General features: G+C 43.4%; 1 protein-coding gene across 1 annotated transcript; it reads right to left on the bottom strand.

Moving 5' to 3' along the window:
- Positions 1–2,861: 2,861 nt before the first annotated feature.
- On the bottom strand, positions 2,862–19,145 carry LOC132388239 (kinesin-like protein KIF13B). Its single transcript, XM_059960581.1, has 7 exons — positions 19,047–19,145; positions 15,014–15,140; positions 13,237–13,292; positions 11,668–11,792; positions 8,091–8,267; positions 4,874–4,966; positions 2,862–3,053 (listed from the first exon to the last, which is right to left on the bottom strand). The coding sequence occupies exons 2-7, from the start codon at positions 15,058–15,060 to the stop codon at positions 2,877–2,879; spliced, it is 675 nt and encodes a 224-aa protein (XP_059816564.1). The 5' UTR covers positions 15,061–15,140; positions 19,047–19,145; the 3' UTR covers positions 2,862–2,876.
- Positions 19,146–19,942: the final 797 nt, after the last annotated feature.

Raw genomic sequence — 19,942 nt, 5'->3', positions numbered from 1 at the left:
GGCAGTTTTGATGCCCTTGCAAAAATAGATCCTTCTTTTTCCTTTTTCTAGCTTAATCAGGATAAGAATAACCTAAGAGGTTTTGCAGATGTTGGAAATCCAGATTTACACATACAACATACTGAAGGAACTCAGCAAGTCAGGCAACATCTACAGAGAGGAATAAACAGTTGATGTTTTGGGCTGAGACTGTTCGTAAGCACTGGAATGAAAGGAGGAGGGAAAAAAGAGATGGGGGAAGGGGAAGGGTACAAGCTGGTGAAGTCAAGTGTTGGGGAAGAAGGGTGGGCGGGGGCGTGAAGATAAAGTAAGACGCTGGGAGGTGATAATTAAAGGGCTGAAGAAGGAGAAATCTGATAGGAGAGGCAAGTGGACCATGGGAGAAAGGGAAGGAGGAGGGGCACTAGGGGGGAAGGTGATGGGCAGGAGAGTGGAAGAGAAGGGGTAAGAGGGGAGCCAGAATAGGAAATGGAAGAAATTACCAGAAGAGTAACTTGCAAAAGGACAAACTAATGTACAAATGTAGAATGCTGACAAATTAATAAGTAGGTGGACAATCCAAACAATGACTCCAATAAAAACAGAAGTTAGTGCCTTTAAAGAGCAAACACCAGGAAATCTGCAGATGCTGGAAATTCAAACAACACACAAAAAATGCTGGTGGAACACAGCAGGCCAGGCAGCATCTATAGGGAGAAGCAAGGTCTCTGCCCGAAACGTCAACAGTGCTGTGTTCCACCAGCATTTTGTGTGTGTAGTTAGTGCCTTTAATGGGATTGGAGATGAAAGTCATTTGGTGAACACTTGAACACAGAAGAGAAGACCCGGAAGAAGGCGATAAGCAGGTGAGAAGGGGTAAAAGGTCAGAGTGGGGAATAGAAGAAGAGGGATGTGGGGGGGGGGGGGGAGGGAAAACATTTTCACCTGAAGGAGAAATTGAATTCATACTATCAGGTTGGAAGCAACCCCGGGCGGAATAAAGGTGTTGCTCCTCAACACTGAGAGTGACTTATCTTGGCACAAGAGGTGGCCATGGACCAACATGTCGGAAAGGGAATGGGAAACAGAATTAGAAAGTTTGGCGGATGGTGCGGAGCTGTGCAACGAAACGATCCCCCAATTTATGACCAATCTCGCCAAAGTAAATGAGGCCACATCAGGTGTACCAGACACAATGGATGACCCTAGCAGATTTGCAGGTGACGTGTTGCCTCACTTAAAAGGACTCTTTGGAGCCCTGAATGGAGGCAAACGGGCAGGTGTAGCACTTAGGCTGCTTCCAGGGAGATTAATGGGGAGGAATGAACGGACAAGTGAATTGCAGTGGGAGCAATTCCTGCAGAAAGTGGAGGGGGTGGAGCTGGAGGTAAAGATACATTTAGTAGAAGGATCCCTTTGGTGATGGGGGAAGTTGTGGAGGAGGATGTGTTGCACATGGAGGCTCGAGCAGTGGTAGTTAAGGACAAGAGGAACTCTATCACTGTAAAGGCGGTGGGAAGATGGGGTGACCGTGGATGCTTGGGATATGGAGGAGATGTTGGTGAGGGATAGAGGTGCAAAAGGACTAAGCATCCATGGTGAAAATCAGGCGACCGAGTTACTGAGCAGATTGAGAGCATGAGAAGTGTTACTGATGCAGGTGGAAAGGGAAGGGATGGGACAGAACCAAAAGGAAAACTGGAATAGCTGTTTGAGGATGTGAATTCAGTGGGGCAGGAGTAGGCAGAGACAATAGGCCTTCCTGTTCAGTCTGGTTTGTGTCCCTTTAAATAATAGTGCTCTGCTGTGGAAGCTAAAAGTTTAGAGCATTTAAAAATAAACAAAAACAATTTGCAGAAAATAAAGTTTATACACTCCAGATATTTTCTTTTAAATCAACAACTGCACCGATGCGCAATCAGGTTCACTTCTAATTTAATCTCTGCTCAGCTCAAACTCATGAAACAGATTTAACATTAAACATCACTTTTAATTATTCTTTTAACTGCTTATCAAGCAGTTTCTTTATACCTCCAGTGAAATCCTTCCACCGGTCTTTGAGCCAAAACATAAACCTTACAGAAGTCCCTCGTATTTGTGTTCCTAGAAATTGGTCTGTGTTGCAATTTCCTGTCAGGCCAGGTCATCACCTACCAAATTTCCTGTTGATTTATTTCCTTTTCACACCAATTTTGTGGGAGAAGGTCATATTCTACATCTCAAATTTTTGAAGGTGATTTGTGAATATTGGAAGGATGAATTTCTGTAACACAAAAGGCCATAATGGATGGATTCACAGATACGCAAGAGACACTGGAAAACTTGAGCCACACAGACAAAATGCTGGAAGAACTCAATAGATCTGGCAGCATCTATGGAGGGGAATAAACAGCTGACATTTTGGGCTGAGACCCTTCATCAGGGTTGTCTGTACTACCTTTGTGCTCCTTTCTCAGATAGTTCTATAGGATTGAAGAACTGTTGCTTCTGCTCTATCATGGACTTTTGAGGTGGCTGACGAGGCTGATTTGGGAGTTGCAGACTCTAGCAAAGGCAGAATCTGATGAAATGGGTGATTACCTGCCAGTTAAACTTGAAAATATTAATTATTATTATTGCTGCACACCCTTAAATTTCAGGATTGCAGAAATGCATATTGATAAAAATAAATACTAAAAAAATTACCAACAAACAATTAAACCTAATGAAAATGTAGTTCATCTATTTTTACAGAACTGCTTTCTAATGACACAAAATTGCAAGTAAAATATTTAATACCTTGTTTGTCTTAATGCTAAATCTGGTTTGGATTCTAACCTTCCTTACCTGCACACATCATGAAAATGCTGAAGTAGAAACAACAACAGAAGAAGTCACGAACAGCAGTTTAAAGTGTTTCAGACATTATCATTGACATTCACCTGGCGTAGGCGGTCCAGTGTAAGAATGTTCTCTACCGCCAGTACACTGCGCAGGTATTTCTCAATGTAGGCTTCCTTCTCAGCAGACTCCGCATTTTCCAGTTCTGCTGCCATCCGTGCCAGGGTTTCACGGTCTTCAGATGCCTGAGCATCCTGAAACAGTAAGGATTAGTTCATCTTGGAAAGCATTAAGAGGTATACTAAAGCTTTACAGAATACTTCCTAGTCCTCCCACAGCTGGAATACAATGGGGAAGTCAGAAGATACGAAGGTTTGGAGGACATTTAATGAATTGATACCAGGTTCATCGGGGGAGTATGGTATGTCTATGATGGGGTAGTACCTCTAATGAAGGGGCTTGTTATGTCCATTCAGAGGCAGATCACTCACCTTTGGTCCCCACTGAACACTCAGCTCTCACCTGTGGCTCCAAGTAGCTGTCAGCATGTGACAGTAGCCACACCCCGGTACACCGCTTTGACAGGTGAGCTAAATCATGCAAGGTAGCTGATGGCCTCATACAATGGTGAGATAGGGACGTGCACCTGTCCTAGCGTGAGAGTCAGCTCCAGCAGACTGGGCGAATGAGACTACAGTGAGATCCAATGGCCAGGAAGGCGGTTATGTAACATCCTGCACATTAGAGCGAGAAAGGCCTGACAAGGCACAGAAGACCTCATGGTCATCCAAAGAACACCCCAGTATGACACACTTGTTTGCACCACTGGATAGGAACTGCCCCAGCACCCCGGCTTTTTCCACTTTAAAAACTCTCCCATACAGGTTTCCAGTTATCATTGGACATGATGGACACCACCACCAGCAGTAACATCAGACTTTAACTTCCTGAAGAGGCCAGAAGGAATAAATATTTTTCATAGACTCGCAAAAATGAAGAAATCTAACAGAAAGTTGTTCAAAGTAGTTCGATAAGAGGGGTCATCAACAATTGGGAAGGAGGAGCGGCATCAGGGAGAGGTGATAGGCATGTGAGAAGAGCCAGAGTGGGGAATGGACGAGAGAAGGGGGAAAAGGGGAAGTTAGAGAAATCAATGTTCATGCAATCAGGTTGGAGGCTTGCCGGACGGACTATGAGGTGTTGCTCCTCCAACCTGCCAGTGGCCTCATTGTGGCAGCACAGAATGCCATGTAATGACATGGCAGAATAGGAAGGGAATGGGGATTGGAATTAAAATGGTTGGTCACCAAAAAATTCTGCTCGTTACAGACAGAGCGGATGCCCAATCTACATGGGTCTCACTGATGTAGATGAGGCTGCACCAGAGGCAGCAGGTGACTGTGACAGACTTGCAGGTGAAGTGTTGCCTCACCAGGAAGGACTGTTCAGGGCTCTGAACGAAGGTGAGGGAGGTGAGGCTCTTCCTCCACTTGCAGGGATAAGAGCCAAGATGGAGATTCGAGATGGAGCCAAGATGGGCTTCGAATTTCCCCGCTTGACTTCCAGAGTAAATGATCGTCACATACCTCACAGGCAGCCGCCGGTTTACTTAGTAAATATACAGGTTAAATTCACTTGCGTTAAATCAGCCTTCCCAAAGACCCCCTTTCAATGATTACCATGGACTTTATTTTAAGATTAGCTTTTTTCGTCACATGTACATCAAACATACAGCAAAGTGCTTCATTTTGTACAGTGAGGATTGTGCTGGGCAGTGCCAACATGGGCTTGCCCACAGCTTCCAAATCCTAACCCGTCTCTGGAATGTGGGAGGGAACTGAAGCACCTGGAGGAAACCCACAAGGACACAACACACGCCTGCAGAGAGTGGGCAAACTGAAACCCGATCTTACAGCTTACACTGTAAAGTGTTGGGCTAGCTGCTAGGTTATCAAGTCATTCCAGATAGAAAATCAGTACAGTATTAATATTAGTAAATTAGTAAAAGTCAATTAATACAAAGAGCATTAAAACTAGTTCAGGAAATATCATCAGAAACACAATGTTTAAATACCTCTGGGATATTGGAGACAATCTCAAAGGTCACTCCACATGCATTCAGTGTACTTCTGTGGGACATTCTTCTCAGGAAATTTTGTGCAAAACCCTGTAATGATATTTCTTGGTATAAGTGGCATGTCAGTACATCGCACACCAGCCTACCAGATCAAGGTTAAGGGGCAAATTACCCCAATGCTACGCTCCCAGTGCTCTGGATTAGCCATGTACCACTCCAGCAGAACCCATCACCATAACTGAAACACCAAATGAAATCTATTGAACTAGGATTATCATTTGCCTGATTATGGAGTGTATGAAACTACTCCAGATTTTACAATGTTTGATTGATCCAAAGTCCTCAGATGGAGTCTGTAATGCTTAAACATACAGAACCGTACAACTTCCCAGCACAAAGTTTCAACAAGTTTCCTGATACTTTTCTCATTAGGACCAACAGAACCAGGTCATGAATTAGTGCAGACACAGGAGACTGCAGATGTTGGAAATCTGGAGTAACATTCAGATAGCTGGAGGAATTCAGCACATCATACAACCTTTATAGAGGGAAGTGGACATCTGACGTTTCAGGTCAAGATCCTTCTTCAGGACACCTGATTAATCTAGAGCTGATGAAGGGCTTTGAGCTGAAGCATTAACTGTCTATCTCCTTGATTTGGTGCTACCTGACCCACTGAGCTACTCCAGCACCTCTGTGTGTTGGTCATCGAGGATCAACCTTATTTTCCATGTATTATTTTAACAACTCTATTTACGTGTATTAGGAATTTGCTGTGGTGCGTTGGCCATTGCACAACATGCAACAAAAATCAACAACTTTCAATAATTATAAAGAATAAACTAAATCCAAAATTAAATTTTAAAAAATTAAATAAAAAAGCTAACAAAGTTACAGATTAAACCCTCAATATACTCAAATTAATATCCGCCAGCAGACTTTCCAACATGGCCACTAGCCATCAATCAGGAGAATTTATGGCAGACTTTTCCAATCCCTTAACCAAGAGTAATTCATACTAGGAAATACAGCCACTAGAGAAATCAGTCTTAATTTTTTTAAATTTAAATTCGACCTTAAGAGATGAGATCTGAATTTAAGGCACTCAGGCCATTAAGCCTGTTCTACCATTCTATAATGGCCGATTTATTATCCCTCTCACCCTATTCTTCTGTCTTCTCCCCACAATATTTGACACCACAATCAAGAATTTCACAAACTCTGCCTTAAATATAACAAATAACTTGGCCTTCACAGCCATCTGTGGCAAAGAATTCCACTGATTCACTAACATCAGACAAAAAAAAACATCCTCACCTCTGTCTAAAGCGGGTTCCTAATCTTTTTTATGCCACTGACCCCTACCATTAACTGAGAGATCTATGGATCCCAGGTTGGGAACCCCCAGTTTAAAAGGACATCCTTGTATTCTGAGGCTATGTCCTCCAGTCCTAGACTCTCCCACAATAGGAAATTAGCCAGCACACCACTGAATTCACCAAGTAAAATGAAGTACAATTTTATCATGGAAAGAGAAAATGTGCAGATGCTGGAAATCAAAGCAACACCCACAAAATGCTGGAGGAACTCAGCAGGCCAGGCAGCATCGATGGAAGAGTACAGTCGACTTTTCGGCCAAGACTCTTCATCAGGACTTCATGATCTTTCAAGAATCACTTGATTCTGGCATAGTTCCAGAGGACTGGAAGATTGCAAATGCCACTCCTCTCTTTAAGAAGGGAGAAAGGCAACAGAAAGAAAATTATAGGCCAGTTAGCCTAACCTCAGTGGCTGGGAAAATGTTGGAGTCTATTATTAAGGTTTCAGGGTACTTGGAGAATAATGTTAAGTCAAAATCAGCATGGTTTCTGTGAAGGAAAATCTTCCCTGAGAAATCTGTTAGAGTTCTTTGAGGAAGTCACAAGCAGGGTGGACAAAGGAGAGGCAGTGGATGTCATTTACTTGGATTTTCAGAAGTCACTTGATAAGATGCCACACGAGTCTGCTTAACAAGATAACATTGTATGACGTTACAGGAACTATACCAGCACGGACAGAGGAATGGCTGACAGGCAGGAAGCAGCGAGTGGGAATAAAGGGGACCTTTTCTGTTTGGCTGTCGGTGACTGGTGGTGTTCCTCGGGGGTCGGTATTGGGACCACTACATTTCATATTGTTCATCAATGATTTAGATAATGGAATTGACAGCTTTGTGGCAAAGTTTGCCAAAGATATAAAAATACATTGAGGGGTAGGCAGTGCTGAGGAAGCAATGTGATTGCAGCAGGACTTAGACAAATTTGAAGAATGGGTTAAAAAAAAGCAGGCGGAATATAGTGTTGGGAAATGATCATGCATTTGGGAAAAGGAACAAAAGTGTGGACTATTATTTAAAAGGGGAGAAGGTTCAAACATCAGAGGTGCAGAAGAACTTTGGAGTCCTTGTGCAAGACTCCCAGAAAGTTGTGTCTATGGTAAAGAAGGCAAACACAAAGCCCGCATTTATTTCAAGGGCAAGGAGATAATGCTAAAGCTTTATAAGACATAGTCAGGCCACACTTGGAATATGTTCAACAGTTTTGGGCCCCATATCTCAGAAAGGATACGTTGTCATTAAAGAGTCCAGAGGAGGTTCATGAGGATGATTCTGGGAATGAAGGGGTTAACATACAAGGAGGGTTTGGTAGTTTTAGCCTGTACTCACTGGGATTTAGAAGAATGCTGGGGGATCTCATTGTAACCTACTGAATCTTGAAAGGACTAGATAGAGTGGATGTAGACAGGATGTTTTCTATGGTGGGGCATCCAGAACTAGAGGGCACAGCCTCAAAACCGAGGGGCAACCCTTTAGAACAGAGGTAAGGAGGAATTCTTTTTAGCCAGAAAGTAGTGATTCTGTGAAATGTTCTGCCACAAACTACGATGGAGGCCAAGTCTGCGGGTATATTTACGGCGGAAGTTGATAGCTTCCTGATCAGTCAGGGTATCAAAGGCCATGGCGAGAAGGCAGATGTATGGGGCTGAATGGGATCTGGGATCAGCCAAGACAGAACTGTGGACCAGACTCGATGGACTGAATGGCCTAATTTGCTCCTGTGTCTTATGAAAATGTTGAGTGCACTCTTTTCTGTAGACACTCCCTGGCCAGCTGAGTTCCTCCAGTACTGTGCGTGTGTTGCTACAATGTTATCATGACCCGTTGACTTGACTGTACCTGCCGGCTGTAGACGTTCACACAGATGCGCTTACGCAGCACCAGCTGCATGTCGGCAGGATGACTCAGCTTCACCGCCGCCTTCACGATGAGGAAAACACGCTCATCAGCTGGTGTTCCTTTGCTCAGTGACGCACAGTCATGGACATTGGAGTCCCACGAAGCCTCTGCTTTCACCTATTGGCAGCAATTCCAAAACAAAAATAAGCAGTATTTACCACGCGCAAGAGGGAACACTGCAGATGCTGGGAATCGGAGTTAAAAATGGACAATCCTGAAAATACAGCATCAGTGGAAAGTGAAAGAATTAATGTTTCAGGTTAGAGTTCCAACAAAGAGTTTTCTCTCATTTTCTGTTTATACTTACCACAAATAACTCAAAATATTAATAAGCAAACCAAATACATACAATAAGCCTTCCTGTGCATTAAACAAGGAATAATATCACAGTGTACAGGAGTGAGGTAGATCAACTGGTTGAGTGGTTCTACAACAACATAAGAACAAGGAATTGATTGTGGATTTCAGGAAGGAGAAGTCGAGGGAACACTCTCTGGTCCTCATCGAAGGGTCAGCAGTGGAAAGGGCAAGCAGCTTTAAGTTTCTGGGTGATAACATCTCCAAGATTCAACATACTTATATAGAGTTACAAAGATGGCACAACAGTGGCTATATTTCATTATGAGTTTGAGAAGACTTGGTATATCAAAGACTCTTACAGATTTCTACAGATGTACTGTGGCGAGCATTCTAAACTGACTGGTATGGAAGGGCCACTGCACAGAACTAGAAAAAGCTGTTGTGGGTTGCAAACTCAGCCAGCTTCATCATGAGCACGAACCTCCCAGGCACACATTTGATGGGGGGGTGGTGGTGGTGGTGGTGGTGGTGGGTGTGGGTGTGGGTGTGGGTGTGGGTGTGGGTGTGGGTGTGGGTGTGGTGTGTGTGTGTGTGTGTGTGTGTGTGTGTGTGTGTGTGTGTGTGTGTGTGTGTGTGTGTGTGTGTGTGTGTGTGTGTGTGTGTGTGTGTGTGTGTGTGTGTGTGTGTGTGTGTGTGTGTGGTAACAGCTGTAGTGTGCAATACTACATATATATGTAATTTATACAGCAACATTTGTAATACATATATTAATTTGTAGTATTTTTTTTGGTGTGTATTGCACTATACCCCTGCTGCAAAAAAAATTTCACGACATACACCAGTGATAACCCGCTCCTGATTCAGCTGGACAGCAGTGCCGAACATAGCATATTATCGTTTGGGTGTAAGTAAGGAATGGATAAAGGAAACCCAATCCCAATTCTATTAATTCTATTCTTCTGCATGCTTACAATTTAAAAGAAAAAATTAGACTCTGTGATTGGTTTTGTAATTATTTTTATATGGACATGTACAATCTTTTATGCAGTGGTGTGCTGGGGCAATGGCATCAAGATGAGTGATGCCAACAGGCTCAATAAGCTGATTATTGAGCTTATTAAAAGGCTGGCACTGTTATTGAATTAAATTGACTATTTCTTACATCCTTCACATTCATGGGAGCAAAAATCTTTACATTACAACTCCACCTAAATGTGCAAAGTGCAATCATAGTAATTTATAATAAATAGAACAGTCAGTGTAATAAAGAGTACACTCAAATCAGCACGAGTTCATCAGTCTGATGGCCTGGTGGAAGAAGCTGTCCCCGGAGCCTGTTGGTCCTGGCTTTTATGTTGTGGTACCATTTCCCGGATGGTAGAAGCTAGAATAGATTGTGTTTGGGATGGCTTGAGTCCCCAGTGATCCTATGGGCCCTTTTTACACACCTGTCCTTGTAAAAATCCTGAATCATGGGAAGTTCACAACTACAGATGTGCTGGGCTGTCCGCACCACTCTCTACAGAATCCTACGATTAAGGGAGGTACAGTTCCTATACCAGGCAGTGATGAAGCCAGTCAGGATGCTCTCAATTGTGCCCCTGTAGAAAGTTCTTAGGATTTGGGGGCCCATACCAAACGTCCTCAACCATCTGAGGTGAAAGAGTTGTGCCTTTTTCACCACACAGCTGGTGTGCACAGACCACGTGAGGTCCTCGGTGATGTGGATGCTGAGGAACTCAAAGCTGTTTACCCTCTCAACCCCAGATCCATTGATGTCAATAGGGGTTAGCCTGTCTCCATTCCTCCTGTAATCCACAACCAGCTCCTTTGTTTTTGTGACATTGAGGGAGAGGTTGTTTTCTTGACACCACTGTGACAGAGAGGTGACTTCTTCCCTGTAGGCTACCTTGTTAATGTTTGAGATAAGGCCAATCAATGTAGCGTCATCGGCAAATTTAATTAGAAGATTGGAGCTGTGGGTAGCGATACAGTTATGGGTGTACAGGGATTAAAGGAGGAAATTCAGTACACAGCCCTGAGGGGCTCTTGTATTGAGAGTCAGAGGGGTAGAGGTGAGGGAGCCCACTCTTACAACCTGCGGTGATCTGACAGGAAGTCCAGGATCCAGCTGCACAAGGCAGGGTCAAGACTGAGGTCTCTGAGCTTCCTGTTGAGCCTGGATGGAACTACGGTATTGAATGCTGAGCTGTAGTCCAAGAACAGCATTCTCACATAACCATCCTTCTTCTCCAGATGTGTAAGGACAGAATGCAGAGCAGTGGCTGTTGTATCGTTTGTCGACTGGTTGTGTCGATAGATGGATTGTAGGGGGTCCAGTGTGGGTGGCAGCAAGCTGCAGATGTAATCCTTGACCAGCCTCTCAAAGCATTTGCTTTTTATTGAGGTGAATGCAACAGGAGGCCAGTTGTTCAGGCATGTTACCTTGGTCTTTTTTGGTACAGGGACAATGGTGGATAATTTGAAGCAGGAGGGCACTCTAAACTGGGAGAGGGAAAGATTAAAAATCTCTGTAAACATAGGAGTCAAACTGGGCACACTGCAGGCTGTGGTAGAACAAAGGACCCTACGGAAAACCCTGGCAATTCTGGACAGTGTTTCTCACCCTCTGCATGCCACCTTGGCTGGCCAGAGGAGCACATTTAGTAAAAGACTAAGACAACTGCGCTGCTCCAAAGAGCGCTATACGAGGTTATTATTACCCTTGGTCATTAGGCTCTATAATGAGTCCACCTATAGCCGGGGAAGTGATGACAACACCCTCCTGATAGACTGTTTGTGGTAACTTATTTTTTATTCTTTCTTACTTCTCTTCTAATATTTGTATATTTATATATCTCTGCACTTGTAATGCTACACTGTAATTTCCTCTGGGATCAATAAAGTATCTATTTATCTATGATCCATAACAATGAAAGGCCTCCAACTGTCATAAAATTCTTTTTCTGAAATAAAACCAAAACTTGGTTCTACACATCACAAAACTAGATGATTCCTGTTCCCTTTTGATTCCAACTCTTGATGTCAATTTCATGATTCTCCTCCGACGTTCCCTAATCCCTCAAGTTTCCTGCCTTTTACTTCCTGCAGCCTAAGTTTCTTCCACGTTTTGAGAAGCACTTCAATTTCAGATCACAAGGTTACATGATGAACACAAAAGGTGCAGCATTTTAAAGGTGCTATAAAGTTACATCACCTCTGTATCATGATGCTTTGCAATTTGCAGTTCTAAAATTTCATCGACATCTTCATCTACAAGGCTGGCATCCAGACCACCAGGTTCCGGTCCGTCAAGATCTTCCTGGGAGCTGAAGTCATTTGCTAAATGTGGGTATGAGAAAGAGCAGAGAGAAACAGAGATACAGCACAAATAATCAATAGCTAAGTTAGAAGCACAACGTCTATGAGGAACAATGTTTGCCTTTTATATTGATAACTCCATCATTCCTCAATTAATTCCACTCCTCTTTCTTGTCCAGAATTCAGAACTAGTCTACCAGCTTACACACTAAAGGACTTGGGCACTGGCTTGATCACGGATCTATTTTATTCACCATATACTTTTATGTGTATTAGGGATTTGCTGCAGTGTGTTGGCGCAACATACAACAAAAAACATTCAACAATGAAGAATAAAGAATTATATTAAAATAGAATTAGAGGTTAATTGAATATGAAATAAAAATGTGCATAAATACCAGCATGTACTTGCAATGTAAACAGCATTATAGAATGGGGGTTACAGTGTTTACAGTGACTGATATATTTGATGGGGGGTGGGGGGGGAATGAATAGAATGGCTGATCAGATTAACTGCCCAGTGGAAAAACTTTTAAGATGGTGTGCAATTGTTGTTTTCACAGCCCTGTAGCACTTTCCAGAAGACAGCTTTCCAATGCCTTAGAAAAGCATGTAAAATTATATACAGCAGAGAAAGGGAGAATGATCATAGAATATATCCCCCAGAGTAAGGGAATCAAGAACTAGAGGACACAGATCTAAGGTGAGAGTGGAAAAATTCAAAAGGAACTTAGGAGGCAATTTGTTCACGCAGAATCTGGTGAAAATACAGAACAAGTTGCTTGAGGCTCATGCAATTACAATACTTAAAAGACATGTATATGGATAGGAAAAATAGAGGGATATGGGCCAATGATAGACAAATGGGACCAGATAATTATTTGGCAAGGGTGAGTTGGGTTGAGGGGCCCATCCTGTACTATTACTCTGTCTTCTTCCCACTCATTTAAAAATGAAGAAGCTGACTTAGAGCAAATGGCATTTGAGACCAAGAAGAAAGCTTAATGCACCCCTGCCCTGTGGGTGAAGGGAGAAATTAGCTCAGGAAATATTAATTCTGGAAATGCCTCAAGTAGGGAAAAAAAGTCTAAAGTGTGGATTGAAATTCCCCCTGGCACAAGCCTGAGGAAAACTTTAAGCACTTTTCCAGTAGTTCATGGAAACAAACTAAGGACTGGAGTAAGAACTTGGAATTTTCAAAATTTCCCCATAGTTTGGAACCAATCTAATCTCCAGAGCCCATTCTTAAATTACCATGCCTAAAGCAGCATATAAACAGTGACTGGAATCTAGAAAAATGAAAATTAATGTCCCCAACTCATTAATTCCAGCAAGTTCTACACATTTGCCCATAAAAGCACAGAGTACTTGCCAAAAAAAATTTAAGAGTGCTCACTGACTTGATGCAAGCTACCAGTTTTTTTATTAATTTCTCTTGTTTTATGTGTCGGTGGCAAGAACTTACTGTTTAAATCAAGAAAAATAACAGGAACATGTGTTTCCATTCCAGTAGCCGGGCTCCTACAACAAAAGGCACATCAACATTAAATGCAGTAATTTTCACAGAAATACAGAAGTAATTAACGATTTCTTTAAAGGGCTGTTAAGAAAGTGAACAAGGTGTTGCCCTTTATTAGTCAGGGGATTGAGTTCAAAAACTGCAAGATAACGACGCAGCTCTATAAAGTCCTGATTAGACCTATTCGAGGCCCTCCATTGGTCAGAGTCAACCATGGATGTTGCATCCCACGTTGCTGGTGCAGCGCCCTCAGTCGATACACAAGCCAAGCCAATACGATATGGAGCTGTTTCCCATGTAGCAGGCTCCCTATCTGCTCACAGCCGAGGAATGGCAGAAACCAATACAGTCTGGCACCAGCAGCATCATAGGGATCGCCGGTCAGCACTGAACTCAATGTAGAACTGCTTTAGTGACTCCAGCTCCAGATTTTTCCCTGGGGTTTTAACTCCTGAAGCCTTCCCATGAGTGGGTAACAGAGGCTGGATATCAGAATTTTCCTTCTCCTGGATGAGCTGCCAACCATGGCTGCCCAGAGTGACTGGTTTTAAAGGACCAATAACCTGCCTTTACCCCTTCTCCTGTCAGTAGCTAAATCTCATGTGAAGGCCAGCAGCTGGAGTTAGCTGTCAGGGCTATTTGAGATGTATGTCATCAGGATCATTCAATGGGAAGTGGAAGCTTATCCTCACTAACCCCCCCACCAGCTATAACAACCTTAATGAACCTGGTAAAACCATATTTGGAGTATTCTGTTCAGTTCTGGTCACCTCCTCATAGGAAGGATGCAGAAGCTTTAGAGGGGGTGAAGAGGAGATTTAGCAGGATGCTGCCTGGATTAGAGAGCATGTCTTATGAGGAAAGGTAGAGTGAGCTCCAGCTTCTCTCTTTGGAGAGAAGGAGGGTGAAAGATGACTTGATTGAGACGTACAAGATGGTAAGAGGCACAGATTGAATGGATAGTCAGAGACATTTCCCAGGGTGGAAATGGTGAATATGGGGGGGGGGGGGGGGGGGGGGATAATTTTACGGTGAATGAAGGAAAGTATGCGGCGGTGCTGTCAGATGTCGGTTTTTTTCTTCACACGAAGGGCTAGGTGTGTGGAGGGGTAGTGACAGAGGAAGATACATTAGAGATTTAATAGACCCTTAGATAGACACAGGGATAACCGAAAAATGGAGAGTTATGTAAGGATGCAAGGGTTAGCTTGATCTTGGAGTAAGTTAAAAGGTTGGCACAACATTGTGGGGCTAAGAGACTGAACTGTGGCGTAATGTCCTATGTTCTTAAGCATCTAGCTTCAAGGTTCAATGTGAGGAAAGTAAATTTGACCCATAACTAATTATTTATAAGTTTTAAGAAAAATGTTAATTATCCAAATTTTTTTTCAAAGAAACAAGTCAGGACATTTTAAAACATAAAATTTGCAACATTGAAAAGTTAATCCTCCGCTTACAACAGCTAAGCAAATACAACTGATTGGAGAAAGAGGAAAAAGGGAAAAGGTTTTCAGCTAATAACTCTTCATCAGAACAAATCTGAAACACCTGTCACATGGAAGCTAGCCAGCATTCTCTGCTGTTATTAGTACACATTTAGCTAATTGTTCCAGTTACCTCATGACTTTATATTCAATGGAACTCAAGAGAACAACGTCAAGCCAATACTTGGAAGTTAACTTTCAAATAAACAAAATTATTTGAAAATGTTTCTGGGACAAACCATTTTGCCGGGGAGCCTGGGATTCCACTCCCAGCTGTTGGGACCATGACTGCATTCCTCTCTTCTGTTAGAGTCAATCTTCGCTCCAGCAACTGCGCCTCACGATCCGCATCATCCTCAGACTTATCTGTAACACACAGGCCACTGAGATCAGTTATACCTTCCAAATCACATTCTACAAACTCAGTATGGAACAGGACAGATGATCAGAATACTCTGCAGGGAAATGAAGAATCTATTTGGGGACTGCATGAGTTATAAACCCAGAATGGAAAACATCACCGACTTGTCCAATAAAGCCTTACATCTGGGAAAATACACAGTAAATAAAAATCGGGAGGAATAATTTGAACCTAAAAAAAGTGAAATACGTTGTTTGCATTAACAACCAACACAACCCAAGCACTGGAAGGGAACACTAGCAGGGATGATGGCAGAACAGCCGCAGCTGGGAGTTCCTAGGGGCAATTCAGAAGGTGTAGCAGATTCATCCCAAAGATCAAAAAAAGTTTTCTAAACAAGAGGATGAGGCAACTATGGCTGACAAAGGAAGACAAAGACAACATAAAAACAAAAGACAGGGCATATAATATAGCAAAAATCAGTTGGAAAGTAGAGGATTGGGAAGCTTTTAAAAGCCATCAGAAGGCAACTAAAAAAAGAGCAAAAAGATGAAACATGAAAATAAGCTAGCCAATAATATAAAAGAGGATACCTAAAGCTTTTTTTGGATATATAAAGAGTAAAAGAGACAAGAGTGAACATTGGACCACTTCAAAATTACTCCGGAGAGGTAGTAATGGAGGACCAAGAAAAGGTGGAAGAACACAATTCATACTTTGCGTGGTAGACATTAGCAGAATGCCAGAGTAGTCATTATTGAGGAGAATGTGCTTGAACAGCTAAAAGGTCTGAAGGTAGCAAGTCACCTGGACCTGATGGACCACCCCAGGGTTCTGAAGGAGTTGGCTGAAGAAATTGTGGCGGCATTAGTAATGACCTTTCAAGAAGCACTAGTTTCTGGAATGGTTCCAGAAGAATGGAAAATTGCAAATGTCATTCCATTCTTCAAAAAGGGAGGGAGGCAGAAGAAAGGAAACCATATGCCAGTTAGCCTGACTTCAGTGGTTGGGATGATGTTGGAGTTGATTATTAAGGATAAGATTTTGGGATACTTGGATGTGCACGATAAAATAGCCCAAAGTCAGCATGCTTTTCTTACGGAAAAATCTTGCCTGACAAACCTGTTGGAACTCCTGAAGGAAGTAACAGGCTGGATAGACAAAGAGGAGACGGTGATGTTGTTTACTAGGATTTCCAGCAGTACTTTGATAACGTGCCACACGTGAGACTGTTTAACAAGATAAGAGCCAATGGTATTACAGGAAAGGTACTATCATGGATAAAAGATTGGCTGACTGGCAGGGGGCAAAGTGTGGGAATAAAGGGAGACTTCTCTGGTTGGCTGCCAGTGACTAGTGGTGTTCCAGAGTGGTTGGTATTCGGACTGCCTCTTTCATGTTTTATGAAGGAATTGATTGCTTTGCGGTTAAGTTTGCAGATAAAAAAAGATAGGTGGAGGGGCAGGCGGTGTTGAGGAAGCAGGGTGTTTGCAGAAGAACAGACAAATTATGAGAATGGGCAAGAAAGTGGCAGATGGAATATATTGTAGCCATGCACTTTGGTAGAAGGTATATAAACTTCTCTAAATGGGGGAAAATTCTAAAATCAGGGCGCAAAGGGATTTGGGGGTACTTTTGCTTTGTGCAGAATTCTCTAAACATTAACTTGCAGCTTGAATCAGTGATAAGGAAGGCAAATGCAATGTTAACATTCATTTCTAGGGTACAAGAATGTAAGAGCAAGGATGGGATGCTGAGACTTTATAAAGGCATTGGTCAGACCAGAATATTATGAACAGTTTTGGGCCCTTTATCTAAAAAAAAGGTTCAGAGGAGGTTCATGAGAATAATTCCGTGAATTAATGGGTTAACATATAAGGAGCGTTTGATGACTTTGGGCCTATACTCACTGGAGTTTAGAGGAATGAGTGGGAATCTCACTGCAACCAATGGAATACTGAAAGCCCTAGACAGAGTAGACATGGGGAGGATGTTTCCTATAGTGGGTGAGTCTAAGATCAGAGAACATAACCTCAGAATAAAGGGACATCCACTTAAAACAGTGATGAGAAGGAATTACTTCCAGAAGGTGGTGAATCTGTGCAAATTTATTGTCATGGACAGCTATGGAGACCAAGTCTTTAAGTATATTTAAAGCAGAGGTTGATAGCTTCTTGGTTGAAGGTGAAGGCAGGTGAATGGGGTTGAAAGGGATAATAAACCAGCCATGATAGAATGGCAGAGCAGACTCGATGGACCAAGTGGCCTAATTCTGCTCCTATGTCTTCTGGTTCTTTAGGACGTACTGAGGGGCAATTTGCAAGTGTTGCCACACATTCCAGTGCCCACATAGCATGCCCACAATGTTCAGAACTACACAAGTCACAACCACAATATAACAACGGCAATAGGAGCCCCTCACCTCCCTTCCACCCACTCGACACACAGACACAAACAATAATCTAAGTTCACTATCCTCTGAAATTCACAACGTGATACAAGCACATGTATTCCCACTGCTCTCTTGACCACATCTCTCACCCAGCCTGATTCCTACAAAGGATTCAGTTCAACCAGTTTCTCCACATCTGTCAAATCTCTTCAAATGGTGACCATTTCTCTACTGTACTTCCATGACATCTTCCTACCTTTATAACCATGGCTTCTCTCCATTATTGCTGATGACTTTCTCTTTTGCTCTCAATACTAAATCAATGCCCATGGTGTCAGTGTGCATCTTCCCTTCCTCTCCCACTTCAGCAGACAGAATGGACCTTTCCTCTGCAACTCCTGGCTCACTCTTCAAATCTCCAACAAAGCATGTTTCTCTTCTCACAGCACCTACTGCCTTTTCTTTGACCCTTCCTGCCAGCTGGGATGCAAAACATTTGGTTCACTTGCATTTCTTCCAATCCAGTCTCACAACTTGATGCACCATCAATAACTCTCGCTGAGACGTGAAGGCGAGATATCGGCTTTTATTGACTGGAAGAAGGAACAAGCAGTGGTTGACCACCATACTACATCCTGGAGACTGAGAGGCCGGGCTCAGGCCTCGATCGCCTTTATACCGGGGTCTGTGGGAGGAGCCACAGGAGCAGTCAGCAGGGGTGTGTCCAGACAGGTATATGTAGTTCACCACATTCACCGCCCCTTTGTTTTAAAAGAGAGTCCCCATGTGGCGAAGTTTCTTACAAGTATATTTACAGGTTAAGTCTATCAGGTGGTCGAATCAGTTGTGCGATCTACGTAGCACCGGCTGTGATTGCACAGATGCCGGTGGCGGTGATTGCACAGGAGCCGGTGGTGCTTGCACCGAAGATGAAGGTTGTGCTGGTTCCGGCCTAACTAGATGTGTCAGCTCACTAGGCGTCAGTGATCCCTCGCATGTGCGAGACGCCTGGTATATACGCGTACGAGATGCGCAGTATAGGAGTGTCGTGAGGAGTCTGTGTAGGACTCGGTGTGTGCGGTGTCACCCCGGGTACAGGGTCCATAGTTACCGTGGAGTGTATAAAGGCAATTGAGGCCTGAGCCCGAACTCTCAGTCGCCAGGATATAGTATGGTGGTCAACCACTGCTTGTTCCTTCTTCCAGTCAATAAAATTGATGCACCATCAATAACTCTCTCTGAGGCGAGATATCGGCTTTTATTGACTGGAAGAAGGAACAAGCATTGGTTGACCACCATACTACATCCTGGCGACTGAGAGGCCAGGCTCAGGCCTCGATCGCCTTTATACAGGGGTCTGTGGGAGGAGCCACAGGAGCAGTCAGCGGGGGGGGGGGGGGGGCGTGTCCAGACAGGTATATGTAGTTCACCACACAACTTCATGGAAGAAACCAAATGCAGATGGGCTGCCCGCTCTGCAAGATCAGGCAGCATCTTCCATATTTCACTGTTTGCTTACTTCATGTACTTTCCAAATGCAAGAACTTCACAGTCTTATACACAGGAGATTCTGCAGGTGCTGGAAGTCCAGAGCAACACACACAGAATGTTGGATGAACTCAACAGGTCGGGCAGTGTCTGTGGAGAGGAGTATAGTCGACATCAAGCTTTATAGTCTTCCCTTGTAAGCATATTCTGCAAAGGAATGGTAGATCCAGTGGTCTGGTTATTGGGTGAGGAGGGAACAAAATCACTGGCTGTAATACACTAAGAAACTTGCTGCTGCTGTTCATGTTCACAGATGATAACCTCTCGTGTGGCCTCTGGTAGATGAACTCATCAGCAAGAACTGGACTGACTAAATTAAGCATTTAATCTATAAATTGTAAAGTAATAAAAATTAGTGATCGAGTCCTTCCAGGTGAAGCAAAACTGCACCTGTAAATCTGTTGGGGTTGTCTTGTACCTGGTGTTCCCAATGCGGCCTCCTCTACATTGGTGAGACCTAAAAACTGGGAGACCACTTTATTGGGTGCCTCCACTCTGTCCACCAAAAGCAGAATTTTCCAGTGGCCAACTATTTTAATTCCTATCCCCACCCCCATTCCCTCATATTGGTCCATGGCTGCCTCTTTTGCTATGGTGCGGCCACTCTCAGGTGGGGGAGCTTCACCTCATAATCTGTCTAGGTAGGCTCTAACAATTTTCCCTCTCCCTTCTCTCTTCATCTAGTCCCCACTCTGGCCTCTTACCTCTTCCCCTCACCTGCCTATGACCTTCTCCTGGAACCTCTCCTACTTCCCTTTCTCCCATGGTGCACTCTTCCCTCCCATCAGATTCCATCTTCTCCAGTCCTTTACCTTTCCCACCCATGTGGCTTCACCTATCACTTTCCAGTTAGTTCTCCTTCGCCCC

This window comes from Hypanus sabinus, unplaced genomic scaffold, assembly GCF_030144855.1.
Source record: "Hypanus sabinus isolate sHypSab1 unplaced genomic scaffold, sHypSab1.hap1 scaffold_2819, whole genome shotgun sequence".
Classification (NCBI taxonomy): domain Eukaryota; kingdom Metazoa; phylum Chordata; class Chondrichthyes; order Myliobatiformes; family Dasyatidae; genus Hypanus; species Hypanus sabinus.
The sequence above is the reverse complement of the archived record's forward strand: the minus strand, read 5'-3'. Positions and strand labels throughout refer to the sequence as shown.